The sequence below is a fragment of the Pelodiscus sinensis genome, chromosome 26 (assembly GCF_052426305.1).
Source record: "Pelodiscus sinensis isolate ZL-2025 chromosome 26, ASM5242630v1, whole genome shotgun sequence".
NCBI lineage: Eukaryota > Metazoa > Chordata > Testudines > Trionychidae > Pelodiscus > Pelodiscus sinensis.
In genome coordinates this window covers 14270440-14286388 of record NC_143077.1, presented here as the reverse complement: position 1 = coordinate 14286388, position 15949 = coordinate 14270440, and the positions used below count along the sequence as shown (strand labels likewise).

The 15949-nt window shown below is 50.0% G+C and overlaps 1 protein-coding gene across 1 annotated transcript; it reads right to left on the bottom strand.

Annotated features, from left to right (window-relative positions):
* Positions 1-3252: 3252 nt before the first annotated feature.
* Positions 3253-7426, bottom strand: LOC102452949 (regulator of G protein signaling 20-like). The gene is made up of 4 exons (XM_006111961.5): positions 7311-7426; positions 4730-4822; positions 3978-4206; positions 3253-3507 (listed from the first exon to the last, which is right to left on the bottom strand). Exons 1-4 carry the CDS (start codon positions 7424-7426, stop codon positions 3319-3321), a joined length of 627 nt encoding a protein of 208 aa, XP_006112023.3. The 3' UTR covers positions 3253-3318.
* Between the last annotated feature and the right edge of the window lie 8523 nt (positions 7427-15949).

The window sequence follows — 15949 nt, the reverse complement described above, 5'->3', positions numbered from 1 at the left end:
AAGTGCATGGCCAGGCAAGCAGGCAAGCTGGCTGGGAAACATTGTAAGCTCTGCAGGCTGACAAGTTTGGTAGCTGACAAGTAAATCTCTTGGCCACAGCCTGCTTCTGGCACCCAGCCCTTTCCTGCCCCAACTCTCTGCCCCCCACTCAACATACCCAAACCTTCTGTCCCCCTCTTATACCCACACCCCCTCCAAGATCTGGCATCCCAACCTCCTGCCTCAGACCTCAATCCCCTCCTACCCTAGGTGACATCCTAAACCCCTGCACTCCAGTCCCCTGCCCTAGGTCACATCCACCTCCTTCACCCAAACTCCCTCCCAGACTCCATTCTCCCTCCTGCACCCCAATTCCTTACTCAAGCTCCCTTCTGCACCCAACCTTCACCCCAAACTTTACATTTCCTCCATTAGTATCATGGAAGAGTGCGGCCCTCGACCACTTTCCAAAACCTTGGAGTGGCCCCCTGTCAAAAATGATTGCCCACCCCGGTATAGACAGTGCTGCAGACATGCAGCCAGCTCTGGGGTGGCGGGGAGCAGCCAAGGGCACGCAGCAGTGTGAGTAGGCGTCCTTTAGGCCACGGCCTCCAGAGCAAAGTCTATCCCACTGCAAAGTGCCCTGGGAGCGTTCACGTTTCCCTAGAGCAAACAGGCACCAGGTCTGCATTTCCTAAAGTGACTGGGGGTGTCCCCTGATTTCCAGAGCTCAGCGCTTTCTGAAGGCTTCTCAAGCTGAGCCCCCCAAAAAGGGAGGCACCCAAAACCCCAAGCCACGTCTGGCAATTTGGGCCTTCGACTGTTAAGGAGGCTGCGGTTAGACTGGGGCTAATAGGTGCTGTGCTCAGTTCCTGGTTCTGCTACTGGCCTGCTGGGTGACGTTGGGAAAGCACATCCTTGCTCTGTGCCTCAGTTTCCCTGCTGATACAGTAGGGATAATGCTACTGAACTGTATTTGCAAAGTGCTTTGAGATCTATGGATGGGAAAGGCTGGGTCTTCTGGTGTTCAGTCATTTGGCAGACATCAGCAGCCCAACATATCCAGCAGGACCCCTGCAACACCACTTGAATTATGCTGATCTAAGTGAAAGGGGAATCAGGCCTCCTTAAAAAATGGTGGACCAAAGATGCCAGTCAATGGAGGCAGCATGGTCCTCAGGGCTAGGGTACCACAGTAGGAATAGGGGTCCTTTAGGCCACGTCATGTCCCTGCTCTGTGCCTCAGTTTCCCCCTCCCATTTTCCAAAGTAAGGATAATGGTTCTTCCTCTGTCAAGCATGTGGGAGCTCTATGGATGAAAGCAAGAAATCATTATTAATGGCATCTGTGAATGGGGCTTTTGTGATGAGAATGTCTCTCCCGAGGGAACAGGATAGATGCATGTGCTTATTTCATACATAAGCTCCCAAGCAGCTCGCTTTAGGGACAGATTTATTTGTAACTATGTATATATACAGATTGGTAGACACAGTCACTCTTCTGTCTGCTAACAAGGGCCGGGGCGTTTAGAAGTTGCAGTCGCTTGGATTGAGGTAGATAGGACTGGCCACAAGTCATAAAACATGAGTGATGCTGCATGGGAAACAACTTTGACTGAACTTGTAGAGTCAGTGAGAGGAGCTGTTCAAATAGCCAACATTTTCAGATTTTTTTTTTAACGGGGACAGCTTCATTGTGATGCCTCTGCAATGCTTTTCTGGGTGTGTATAACTCCCACTAGATTTATGGGGGGGCTCACTGCCTCTGAAAACAATGCCCAAGGTGGCTCAAGGTGGACAGCCAAAACAAGTGGACAGTCTTTGCATGTGTGGTCCTAAGACTATGTAGTAGCTAGAAACATCCGAGTTGTAGAGTCCGTCGTGGATACAAAATTGGTATCCGCAGCTATAAAAATTTTCTGCAGATGTGGATCTAGAGTGGATATTTGCAGATTGGCAGGGTTCTGCATACAACATGGCTATGTCTACACTCGCGGCTTCTTGCGTGAGAAATATGCAAATGAGGCTAAGCGTGGAATATCGGCGAGCCTCATTTGCATACCTAATGAGCCACCATTTTTGCAGAAGAAGCTCTTGCACCAGAAGGAGCTGTCTACACTGCCCCTTCTTGCGCAAGAAAAACCCTCTTGTGCAAGGCCGTGATTCCTGAAAATAATCAGCGTAGCGACATTGCGCAAGAGGGTAGTGTAGACAGCTCCTTCTGGTGCAAGAGCCTCTTCTGCAAAATGGCGGCTCATTAGGTATGCAAATGAGGCTCGCCGATAGTCCACGTTTAGCCTCATTTGCATAATTCTCACACAAGACGCTGCGAATGTAGACATAACCCATTTATATCTGCAAAAATTATCTGCAGATGTAGATGTAAAGTGGATATCTGCCGACTGGCAGGGTTCTACGTACAACATTTGTATCTGCAAAAATGAGCCGGGGACGTCCACATCCGCAGATGTGGATACCCACAGATATAAAGCAGATATCTGTGGATTTGCAGGGCTCTACTGAGATGCACCCAGCAAGCCATTGCCAAGTAATTGGTTTGAATTAATCCCCTGTGGATTTCTTTTTGCATTCACTGGATAGAATTTCTTTTTGCTGGCCAGCTGAGACCTGCTTCAGTACTGAATGACTAGCTAAGCCTTTTCAGAGAAGTGGGGGGAATGTCTACTTTGGAGACTTTTGAAACTCTTAGAAATTCTGAAATACAATTAATTTTTGCTGGGTAATTTTTCTTGTCCCTAAAACAAAAACCAGTGCTTCACGTTTGGAAGGTTTACTCACCTAAAAGCCCCCACAGCTCTAGAAGGCTCCACGCTCTAGAACCCACCAGAAAACCAATATTACCTTTGTTCTAGAAACCCAGCCATATGTGCAAGTCATGTAGTAGAACACCTAGATGAGACACAAAAAGCCACACTCTAGAATCCACTCCAGCTTGTGACCATCCAAGTTCTAGAACTAAGGTCCAAGCCATGCATGCCATCCGTGCTCTAGAACCACCCCAGCTCAGATACCATCCAAATTCTAGGACAAGCAGTGCTCTGAAAGGCTCCCAGTTCTAGGACCCCCAGGCTCTCCCATCTTTACGGGACCTAGTGAAATCCTCCCCCAAATCTCTTGGTTGGTCCAGACACTAGAATAATTTCTAGATCAGCATCACTACTGAAACACCAGTGGTGTGACCCACAGGTAGAGAGAACTGAGGCTCTGTCCCCAAAGTTGTCTTCCCCAGGGTTGTCCCATCTTCCCTGGTGGCTTGGGCTGGCAGGAAGCTGAAGGAGCTGACGGTCTCCTGAGATGCATGGGCACGCAGAGGACTTCGCTAGGTGTCACACGTCAGAGCAGAAAGTCTCTGTTCTAGCGACTTGTAGAGTGGTGAGTTCAGGAACCTGGGGTAGGAGTCTCTGTGCATGAGGGCGTAGACCTGTGCCTGGGCCTCGTCGAACATGCATGCGCTGGGCCTCGCCAGGGAGCTGTTGATAGCTTCACGCACGGCAGCGTCAATGCTGACCTGGAGAGGGTGACGAACAAAGGGCTAGAACCAAGGGTCCCAGATACCTCACACCCTGCTGGGACACCCTGGTTCTCCAAGCCCTCACCGAGACCTCAGCCTTTCTTGGACACTGGCGCAGATGGTTCCAATATTCCTCAAGCTACTGTGACCCAGCCTCTAGCTGTGAGGCTAGGAGACCGTGACAGGAGACCGTAACATGAGGACTTGCCCCTTCCAAATACAGTGGGGACCGACTCTACCGCAGGGGGCAACAGCTGCAGGGAAGCTCAGCTGGCTGAGGTCACGGGGCCACTTGTTTGGGGGACGATCCCCTTGCTGGGGCGTCAGATGCGTGGCTACAAGGAGGAGACACAGACGCACTGTGGCCCTCCCCCCAACACTCAGGGCTGTATTTCCCTGGCTGTTGCATTACGTGGCGAGGTGACAACAATGGGAGGCAGAAGCAGGGAGTGATGTCCCAGACCTACCTCCTTTGGGGACAGGATGGAGATGTAATCCAGGTAGATCTTCTTGGCTTTCTCACAGACCTGCTCCTGGCTCTGCTCCCTCTTGAGGTCCTCGCAGGCCAGCCAGAAGGCCATGTTCTCGTCACTGTGCTCCGTCCGCAGAAACTCCATGAAGACGCTCCGGCCGGCCGGGCTCACCAGCACGCAATCAAACGAGCGCTTCCAGGAGGATGCTTCTTCTAGCGTGAGCCTAGGAGACAAGGGGAGCGCGAGCGAGAGAGACATGAGGCTCTCAAGCCCAGGGCTCAACCGCGGGACAGAGTCTTGGCAATTGCATCACATGATCCCTTTTCAGCTCCCACCTCTCCGTTCCCCAATTGCCATCTGTCCTGGGCTCATCTGTGTCTGCCCAGGACTTGCCCCAACTTCATTTGCAGCGGGGCCAAGCCACCTGCCAAGTTTCGCTCAGGGGCACAGAGCGTGCCAATCCCAGCTCCCGGCTGATGGAGCTGACCATGTTGTACTCCATGGCCCTGCTGCCTTGGATCATCCCCATCTCTTTCCCATGGCAGAGCCAGAGCTGAGGAAGCACCTGGAACAGGGCTCCTGGGAGATGAATTTGACCTCAACCTTTGGAGCCTGATCTGAATGTGCCTCATGTCCCACGTATCCAACCAAGGGGATCACCTCTGACCCCAGCCTGGTGACGTCAGCTTTTGGCCATGATCTGGGGCCCACTCTCCTGGTGCATTCTTGGGCGTTCCCAGACACACCTTTCCTCGAGGGGCGGGGGGATCTCCAACTCGGAGACACTGGATGTTTTGCGCCGGAACCCATCTCTCTGTCTCCTCTTCACCATCCGGCTCCTGAAACAGACGGAATGGGATTGGCGGAGGAGAGTGGCGGTGGCGTTTTGTCTGTGTGAACAAACAGGATCCCAGCCCTCCGCAGGGTTCCCAGGAAGTCCAGGAACTGTGGAGATTTGCATGGTTTGGAGTAGCAAAACTGGGAATCTCGCTGTTGATAAGGGAAGCAGTTTGGCTTTGGCGTGGAGTACTGGACAGGTGGCATGCAGGAAACTTGGGTTCTATTCTTCTCTCTTCTGGATCACCTTGTGCAAGGCCCTTCTCTGTGCCTCAGTTTCCCTATCTATGGAATGTGATAACGAGACTGCAAAGCACTTGGAGATCTACTAATGAAAAGTGTTATCAAAGAGATAGGCGGCATAGTCAATTGGGGGGCTCCATCAAAGCAGAGGCAGCTAGATAATTAATTACTCCATTTACTTTCTATATCCTCCTTTCCCTGTGATGCCTACTCAGCCATAGTAAGCAAAGCCCCATCTGTTTGATAACTAACAATAACAACTTAGATCACAAGCTCTTTGGGACTGCAACTGTGCATATATAGTGCCCAGCACAATAGGCCCCACCTCCCTGACTGGGACTCCCAGACCCCTGACTTATCTACTCCATCCCCTGGTTATGCATCCCAACTGGGGCTTGCCTACACTTACTGGGGGATGGAGGCTGCAGCAATTGAGTCCTCGGGGGTCGATTTTGCAGGTCTAGTGAAGACCCGCTAAATCAACTGCTAATCGCTCTCTCATTGACTCTGGTACTGCACTGGAACGAGAGGTATAAGGCAAGCTGACAGGAGTTTCTCCCATCAACCCCCTACAGTGGAGATTCTAAATAACTCGACTTAAGATATGTCAACTCCAGCTACGGTATTCTTGTAGGTGGAGTTGCATAAAGTAGGTCGACTTTGCCCTATGAAATAGACCTCCCGCAAGGACAACATTATTCTTTTGGCCCCAGCATTACACTGAGAGCTCTTGTTTAACTGGTTATCTACCACCTTCCCCGAGTCTTTTTCCGAGTTGCTGCTTGCCAAGACAGAGCCCCCCCGCGCTGTAGTATGGCCTCTAGTCTTTATTCCTACGTGCATATGTTTACATTTAGCCATATTAAAATGCGTGTTGTTTATTTGCATCCAGCTTCCCCAGAAAACACAGACCACTGTGGATCTGTGCCAGATTTGATCAGTGATTATTAAAATCTGATACAATTGTAATTTTATCCAGGTCATCAATAAAGATGTTAAATAGAAACAGACCTGGTCAATGACAATTCTCCATTTACAATTACTTTTGGGAGCTAACAATTAGCCAGCTTTTAATCCATTTAATATGCCATTTATATTATTCTAGAGTTTTTAAAAATCAAAATAACATGTCATACCAAGACAAATGTGTTATCGAAGTCTACAATGGCAACTCTGTAACCTATATCAACCAAACTTGCAATCTCATTAAAAACAGATATCAGGTTAGTGTGACAGGTCCTATTTTCCATAAACTCACGCTGACTTGCAATAACTACATTGCCCTCCTTTAGTTCTTTATTAATCACATCCCATATCATATGCTCAGTTATCTTGCCTGGGACTGATGATAGTCTATAATTATGTGGGCCATCCAATTTACCATCAGCATTATTACAGTCTTCTGAAACTTCCTTAGTGCTCCAGGACTGAAAAATCAACATTAACAGCCCAGCAAGCTCCTCAGCCAGCTGTTTCAAAAGTCTTGGCTGCTGCTGAATTAAAAATGGCCATCTTTAATGGCTTGTGTCTTACATCCTCCAGAAATACTAGTGGGAAATGTGCTATCACCACCAGATGATGAGACTGCATTATCTCTTTTCCCCACAAGATACAGAAGAGAAATATTGAACATATCCACCTTTTCTATATTTCTAGTGATAATTCTATTGTTTCCATTAGGTAGTGAACAGTACCGCTGTCAGGATTCTTTTTCTTTCTAATACATTTTAAAAATCTCCTTCTTGTAGACCTTAACTCTGTTGGCCATATATGCCACCTTGTATCCATTGGCTTCCCTTATCAATTTTCTATCATTCCTAACTTCTGATTTATATTCATTGCTATCAACTTTCCCTTTCATAGACTCCTACGGTTAGAAGAGTCCAGCCCCCTGCCCAAAGCAGGGCCAACCCCCAACTAAATCATCCCAGCCAGAGCTTTGTCAAGCTGGGACTTAAAAACCTCTAGGGATGAAGATTCCACCCTCTAACCCTTAACATAGGATCCCACATGTTAGCTGCAGCACTTTTTGAGTTAGGAAATTGTCACCTCCAATGGTTAGACATTACCAGAATGTTTTAGTCCTGGCCACATGATACCTCCAATACAGGTCACTCTGAATGAAGCTCCCCATGATCCTGTAACTTTTTCTCCTACACTCTTAGGTGCCTACGGAGGTTGTAAAGGCTTCGTCTGCAAGAACCCCACAGAGGTAAGGTGCTTGTATGTCATGCTCAGAGCAGTCACCTGGAGCAGCTGCTGCAGCAGCACCAGCAGAAGCAGCAGGGTTTAGGGCCACAGCAACAAGGTGGGTGCCAGGTTTCGGAGAGCCGCCTGTCTTTCTCTGATGGGCTGGGCTCCATTACCTAGAGAGGGGGGAGAAAGCAAGGCCACCAGGGTCTCCAGCACAGCTCTTCCATGTTCCCCTCCCCTCCCCTGGCCCTGGTGAAAAGCACTGGGGCTGAATGCTAAAGAGCTTGGGAAAAGAATCTAGAATGACAAGCTAGGAGGGTGGCCTAGAACAAAGGTCTAGAAAAACCGCTGGAAAGCAAGCTGAGCCTGGGAGACCACCCCAGAGTGATCACAGGGAAACATGCTGGCTAGCTGGTTCCCTCCGGGCTGCCTCCCCGCCCCAGGGCGCAGGTGAGCAGGGTGTGTATTTAGATTTGTGGATCCCGTTCCGCACAACGTGTGTGGGGGAGGGGGTCTCTCCAATCTGGCCCCCTCCTTCCACAGCCCTCTCAAAGGGAGCGTGAGGGGAGGAGCGCAGAACAGCAGCGGCTCTGCTGTGTCGATTCCCCCTGGATTGCACCCGCAGTCCCACCACCGCTCCCCAAACAGGTGCCGGGGGGGCTCTAGAAGTAGGCGCGCTAGGGGGGAGTTGCACCGTCCGCCGCTTTCCTGCAGGGGGCGCTGCGGTGCCCGCGCCCCGCCGCAGGGGGCGCTGCCGTGTCCCGACGTTGCAGCAGGGGGCGCTGTGCCGAGCGATGGGACCCGGGTCGGGGTCCGCAGCTGGGCTGACCGAGCGCCGCGGGGGGGGGAACGGGCTCCCAAGCATCCTCGGCCAGGGGCAGGCGGCTGAGCCCTCTGCAGCTGGGCAGCGCCTCCCTGGTTGCAAAGCCCCGGGGCAGCGCCCAGCCCAGGAGCCCCCCCCTTGCCCAGCTCTCCCCTCCGGCCCCGCACGAGGAAGGCGGCACCTACCTGAGCCCTTGCAGCGAAGGAGCCTGTTTGCTGGGGCTGCCTGCGGAGAGCTCCTGGGACCGGAGTGCGGCGGGGCGCCCGAGGCTCCTTCCCCGCTCGGGCCGGCAGGGGGCGGCCTAACCCCGCTCACAGACGCGGCGAGCTCAGCCGAGCCCGGGCAGTCCGCAGAGCCAGCTGGCTTCTGGCTTCCCGGGCCGCAGGGGGAAGGGAGACGGGGCCCCTCTCCCCGCCTGCAACCCCCTAGAACTCCCCCCTCTCCCACAGAGGAGAGGAGCAGGGGCTGGAGCGGTTGGGGTGATTGGCTGAGTTGCTTCCCGCTAGCAGCCTATCTGGCTCTGCTTGGTCCCCATATCCCCAGACATCTAGCCATGTACTGCTGTGGTCCCCATGTACCTATCGTATGCGCTGCTAGCTAGTTAGCGGCCCTTTCCCGGGTACACACAGCAAGCTAGCTGTCCTCATAGACAGACAGACAGACAATGCACATCTATCTATCTATCTATCTATCTATCTATCTATCTATCTATCTATCTATCCCATTCGCAGGCACACACAGCTAGCTACCCCTACCTATATCTATCCCCATATGCACAAATCTCTCTCTCTCTCTCTCTCTCTCTCTTCATTCATCCCCAGGTGCAGGCATCTAGCTAGCTAACCCTGTGCACACACATCTAGCTAGCTGTTCCCCTGCACACCCATCTATTCCCACCTACGCCCCTTATCTAGCTATCTGTGCGTTTCCGTCCATGTCTCTTTCAGCTGCATTGTTATTATTACAAGCAGAAGCCTTATTTTACAAACTAGCTGGGGACTGAGGAGTTCAGAAATTCAATAGGGGCATAAAGCAGAAGATCTCAACGCTTACCGTAGGTCCGATGCAGTATGGGGCACCACTTCACTTTCTTCTTGTCTTCAAACTGCAGCAAAACAATTTCCAATGCACTGGAGGTTCCGGAATGGGAAAGGATGTCGACTTTTTGTTCCTCAGCATCACTTTTGTTATGTGATTTTTTTTTTCCTCTTCAGGAAGAACAGTTTGTGTAATTGGTTGTTCATAAGATGGGTGTTCGTAAAGTCGAGATCCTACTGTATTTACTGTGTGTATTGTATACAACCCCAGTCCTGGACCAGGGCCCCTCTGTGTTAAGGGCTGGATAGACACAGAACTGTATCTTTCTGTCACTTAGTTTGGCCTCTCTCTCTCTCCCAGTTGTGTCAGCCTCATACATTATGAAATCTTGAGTCTGGCATCCCCCAAATATATGAGATTGGCTTTACAAATATGTGATTTTTCAAAATAACAATGGTCTTTTTTTGCTGGGCCTTCTGATTTCTGAGCCTTCCGGACTGGTGCATTCAGGTCATGTTTCCCAGCTATTCTCTGCAACCATCGTGGCAAGAAACTTGCTTCTTAAAACACAAAATCTGGGAAGTCACAGGACTCCAGGAGCTGAGGCTGTAAGAAAAGCATCTCGTATTGTAAGAGTTGGCTGTAGTAAAGTGGTTGATCCAGTGTTTACTGGGTCACTCAGAATATTACAGATTGGAGCCATCCTCCACCCCACCCTTTCTTCCTGATTTGTTAGTGGGTGTTTCCCCCACTCTGCTATGGAGTCAAATAAAGCAACCCATTCCCAGCCTGCAGCATAGTAAGTAGTGTGTTCCTTACGCACTGAGCAGTCAGTCCATTTACAAAATCTCCTGTCTGCCTTATAGGGTACGTCTAGACTACATACCTCTGTTGCCAGAGGCATGTAGATTAGGCTACCAGACATAGTAAAATGAAGCGGCGATTTAAATAATCGCCGCTTCATTTAAATTTACATGGCTGCTGCGCTGAGCCGACAAACTGATCAGCTGTTTGTCGGCTCAGCGCGATAGTCTGGACGCGTGGGTGTCGACATCAAAGGTATTTGTCGACCACCCAGGTATGCCTCCTGGGATGAGGTTTACCTGGGTGGTCGACAAATACCTTTGATGTCGCCACCCGCGCGTCCAGACTATCGCGCTGAGCCGACAAACAGCTGATCAGCTGTTTGTCGGCTCAGCGCGGCAGCCATGTAAATTTAAATGAAGCGGCGATTATTTAAATCGCCGCTTCATTTTACTATGTCTGATAGCCTAATCTACATGCCTCTGGCGACAGAGGCATGTAGTCTAGACGTACCCATAGAATCATAGAATACTAGTACTGGAAGGGACCTCGAGAGATAATCAAGTCCAGTCCCCTGCCCTCATGGCAGAATCAAGTACCACCTACCCTGACAGGTGTCTGTTCAATCTGCTCTTAAATATCTCCAGAGATGGAGATTCCACAACCTCCCTAAGCGACTTATTCCAGTGTTCAACCACCCTGACAGGTAGGAAGTTTTTCCTAATGTCCAACCTAAACCTCCCTCACTGCAATTTAAGCCCATTGCTTCTTGTCCTGTCATCAAAGGCCAGGGCGAACAATTTCCCCCCCTCCTCCCTGAGACACCTTTTTAGATACCTGAAAACAATTCCTTCAGCCTTCCTTCATAGCTCATGTTCTTTAGACCTTTAATCATTTCTGTTGCTCTTCTCTGGACCTTCTCCAATTTCTCCACTTCTTTTTTGAAATGTGGTGCCCAGAACTGGACACAAATACTCCAACTGAGGCCTAATCAGCGCAGAGTAGAGTGGAAGAATGACTTCTTGTGTCTTGCTCAGAACACTCCCGTTAATGCATCCCAGAATGATGTTTGCTTTTTTTGCAACAGTGTCACACTGCTGACTTGTATTTAGTTTGTGGTCCACTATGACCCCTTTTTGCAGTACTCCTTCCTAGGCAATCACTTCCCATTCTGCATGTGTGAAACGGATTGTTCCTTCCTAAGTGGAGGGCTTTGCATTTGTCCTTATTAAACTTCATCCTAATTATCTCAGACCATTTCTCTAGTTTGTCCAGGTCATTTTGAATTATGACCCTGTCCTCCAAAGTACTTGCAACCCCTCCCAGCCTGGTATCATCTGCAAACTTAATAATCGTACCCTCTATGCCATCATCTAAATCGTTGATGAAGATATTGAACAGAACCGATCCCAAAACCGAACCCTGTGAACCCCACTTGTTATGCTCTTCCAGAATGACTGTGGACTGTTAATAACTCTCTGAGAATGGTTATCCAGCCAATTATGTAGCCACCTTATAGTAGCCCCATCTAAGTTGTATTTGCCTAGTTTATTGATAAGAATATCATGTGAGTCTGTATGTAATGCCTTACTAAAGTCTAAGTATACCACGTCCAACGCTTCTCCCTTAACCACAAGACTCATTATCCTATCAAAGAAAGCTATCAGATTGGTTTGACGTGATTTGTTCTTTACAAATCCATACTAGCTGTTACCTATCGCCTTATTATCTTCCAGATGTTTGCAGATGAATTCCTTAATTACTTGCTCCATTATCTTCCCTGGCACAGAAATTAAATTGACTGGTCTGTAGTTTCCTGGGTTGTTCTTATTTCCCTTTTTAGTGATGGGCACTATATTTGCCCTTTTCCCATCTTCTGGAATCGATCCTGACTTCCATGACTTTTCAAAGATGATAGCTAAAGGCTCTGAGCAGTGGACCTTCTCTATCAGCTACTTAAGTATTCTAGGATGCATTTCATCAGGGCCTGAGGACCTGAAGACATCTAACTTTTCTAAGTGATTTTTAACATGTTCTTTTTTTATTTTATCTTCTAAACCTACCCCATTTCCACTAGCATTCACTATGTTAGGCATCCCATCATCATCAAACTTCTTGGTAAAGACTGAAACAAAGAAGTCATTAAGCACCTCTGCCAGTTTCCTGTTGTTTCTTCCTCTTCAGTGAGCAGTGGGCCTACCCTGTCCTTAGTCTTCCTCTTGCTTCTAATATATTTATAGAAGGCTTTCTTGTTACCCTTGATGGCTCTAGCTGGACTGAGCACGTTTTGTGCCTTTTTTTTGGAGAGGGAGTTCTCCAGGTAAAAGAGAAGAAAACGGGACCCTTGCGGTAAGTGGCTGTCTGGAATGTGTGTTTGTGTGTGGGGGAGTTATTTGCAGTGTGCTGAGCTTGTGTTTTTTTGTTTGGTTTGTTTGTTTGCTTTGTTTGTTTGAAGGAGCTTCTAAAAGGTTTGAAATCTAGAAGCCTCTGTTAATTGGCTGAGCCTCAGTCAGGGGGAGGGGCTACCAGAACTATATAAGCCTGTGACTCAGCGACCAGGGAGCTTGCAACCAGGAACAGCTAACAGGAGAGTTTGGAGAGGGAGTTCTCCAGGTAAAAGAGGAGTAAAAACGGGACCCTTGTGGTAAGTGGCTGCCTGGAGTGTGTGTTTGTGTGAGGGGGAGTTATTTGCTGTGTGCTGAGCTTGTGTTTGGTTTGATTGATTGATTGTTTGTTTGTTTGAGGGGGCTTCTAAAAGGTTTGAAATCTAGAAGCCTCTGTTAATTGGCTGAGCCTCAGTCAGGGGGAGGGGCTACCAGAGCTATATAAGCCTGTGACTCAGCGACCAGGAACAGCTAACAGGAGAGTTTGGAGAGGGAGTTTAGAGGGCACTAGTGACTTCTGACCTTCTTTAAAACATAACTCTTAAAATAATCTATACTCCAGAGGTTTAAAAAGAATCCCAGTTTAAGTATAAACTTATTCATTAGAAAAATGGAGACAAGCCCAGCAGCAGAGTGGGGGCTATCCTGTTTATTGTGTCAAATGTAACATGTATGATTACCTGCCCTGTGGGCGGGTGGCGTATGTGTGCACCCGTTGCAAGGAGCTCCTGACCCTCAGAGACCGAGTTTGGGCTTTGGCGGCCAGGATGGCTGAACTGGAGGAGCTAAGGGAGGTAGAGAGCTATGCTGATGAGACTTTCCGGGACACTGTAGTACTGTCCCACCTCCAGTCTGAGAGCCCCAGTGCTCTTAAGGAGGATGAAAGTCTCAAGGGAACAGAGCATTCAATGGGAGCAGAGGGAAACCATCCCGTAGTTGGGATCCTCCTCCCAGAGGATGTTGCAGTATCCTCTCGCACTGAGGATACCTCTGAGGGGGAGGGAATGCCAGTTAGGAAGAGGCAGGTGTTAGTAGTGGGTGATTCGATCGTTAGAAACATAGGGTATGTCTACACTACAGAGTTAGTTCGAATTAGCTTAGTTCAAATTAACTAATTCGAACTAAGTTAGTTCGAACTAACGCATCTAGAACTAAAAACTAGTTCGAATTAGCGTTTTGCTAATTCGAACTAGCATGTCCACATTAAGTGGACCCTGAACAGGGCTTAAGGATGGCCGGAAGCAGTGCCGGCAGGGCATCAGAGGAGGACTTAGAGCGTGGAGATGCTGTCTCAGGCTAGCCGAGGGCTGCGCTTAAAGGGACCCGACCCCCACCCCGGACAGACAGTTCTCAGGGGTTCCCCGCTCGAAAACCAGTCTTGGCTTGGAGTGCCCTGAGTGCCCACACTGGGCACATCACACCACTTGGCCATCAGCCCGGCTGCACTTGCCACAGGCTGCCATCTGGGGAGAGGGAGCAATTGGGGGGCTGCAGGAGAGCTTCCACCCCCAGAAGCCCGCAGAGCCAGCCCAGTCCTCCCCATTGGGGGCTCGTACCCCATTCCTCCCTCACCTCCTTCCACTTACCCTTCCCTAGCCCCCCTTCCTGATGTACAAAATAAAGATGATGTTTCTTCCAACATTGACTCTGTCTTTATTGAACAAGACTGGGGGAGACTGGGAAAAGGAGGTGGAAGAGGGGAAGAGAGAGGCTGGGAGAGGAGAGGGGAGGGCAACTAACATGATCAGGGGTTGGGAACAGGTCCCAGATGAAGAGAGGCTACAGAGACTGGGACTGTTCAGCTTAGAAAAGAGGAGATGGAGCGGGGACAGGATAGAGGTCTCTAAAAGCAGGGGTTGGGTGGAGAGGGTGCATTCAGAAAAGTTCTTCCTGAGTTCCCATAAAGAAGGACTAGAGGACACCAAAGGAAAGGAATGGGTAGCAGGCTTCAAACTAGTAAGAGAAAGTTGTTGTTCACAAGGCAAATAGTTAACCTGTGGAACTCCTTGCTGCAGGAGGCTGTGAAGGCTACAACTAGAACAGAGTTTAAAGGGAAGTGAGATCAAGTCATGGAGGTTGGGTCCATGGAGTAGTCTTAGCCAGGGGGTAGGAGTGGTGTCCCTGCCCAAAGTTTGTGGAAGGCTGGAGAGGGATGGCATGAGACAAATGGCTTGGTCACTGTCTTCGGTCCATCTCCTCCAGGGTCCCTAGTGTTGGCCGCTGTTGGCAGACAGGCTACTGGGCTAGATGGACCTTTGGTCTGACCCAGGACGGCAATTGTAAGCTCAGGGTCGGGGGTCTCAGTGGACCCCCTTGATTTTCATGCACACCTGCTCCTGGGTGGCCAGGCTGGCAGCTCTCCTGCCCTAGACGGCCACTTTCCTGTGCCTAGTGCGGAGATTGTGGACGAGGTCCACGATGTCTGCACTAGCCCAGGAAGGTGCCCGCCTCTTGCGGTCCTGGGCAAGCTCCCGGGAGCCGCCAGCCTGGTCCCGGGAAGAGGGGGTGGGCTGGGGGGCATCGGGTGGGTGGCTCTGTGCCGTGTCAGGTGCAGGGTCTGCTGGCTGGGTGCTGGCAGGCTTGCACCTGGCACGGGCACCGTAGCCAGCCTGTGCCCCTTTAAGGGGTCCGGGGCCAGGAGGGGGGCAGATGAGTTTCCCTGGTGTTGGCCAGAGTGGCCACCAGGGAAACCTGGGGAGGGCTAGCCTCCCACTAGTTCGAATTAAGGGGCTACACACCCCTTAATTCGAACTAGTAAGTTCGAACTAGGCTTAATCCTCGTAAAATGAGGTTTACCTAGTTCGAACTAAGCGCTCCGCTAGTTCGTTTTAAATTCGAACTAGCGGAGCGCTAGTGTAGCGCCTATGAAAGTTAGTTCGAACTAACGTCCGTTAGTTCGAACTAACATTGTAGTGTAGACATACCCATAGATAGTTGGGTTTGTGATGCCCGGGAGAACCGTATGGTCACTTGCTTGCCTGGTGCGAAGGTTGCAGATCTCTCAAGGCATCTAGATAGACTTATGTGTAGTGCTGGGGAGGAGCCGGTGGTCGTGGTACATGTAGGTACCAATGACATAGGGAAGGGTAGGAGAGATGTCCTGGAGGCCAAATTTAGGCTGCTAGGAAAGAGACTGAAATCCAGGACCTCTATGGTGGCATTCTTGGAAATGCTTCCAGTTCCACGCACAGGGCCAGGTAGGCAGGCGGAGCTTCAGAATCTCAATGCGTGGATGAGACGATGGTGTAGGGAAGAGGGGCTTTTTTGGGAGAGGGGGAGCCTGTACAGGAAGGATGGGCTCTACCTAAACCAGGGTGGAACCAGACTGCTGGCACTAAACATTAATAAGGCCATAGAGCAGTTTTTAAACTAAGAGATGGGGGAAAGCCGATTGGTGCGGAGATGCACGTAAATCGGATGGAGACTTCTCTTAGAGGAGAATCCATTGATAGAGATTCTCTAAGCTGTAGTCAGAAAGAGAGGAGGGGAGAGGGCAAACCATGGGCCAGAGCAGACAAACAACCGCATACAAAGGAATCCAATGCATCAGGGAAGGGCAGACAAATAACCAGTGGCAAATTTCTAAAGTGCTTGTACACAAATGCTAGGAGTCTGACTAATAAGATGGGTGAACTAGAGTACCT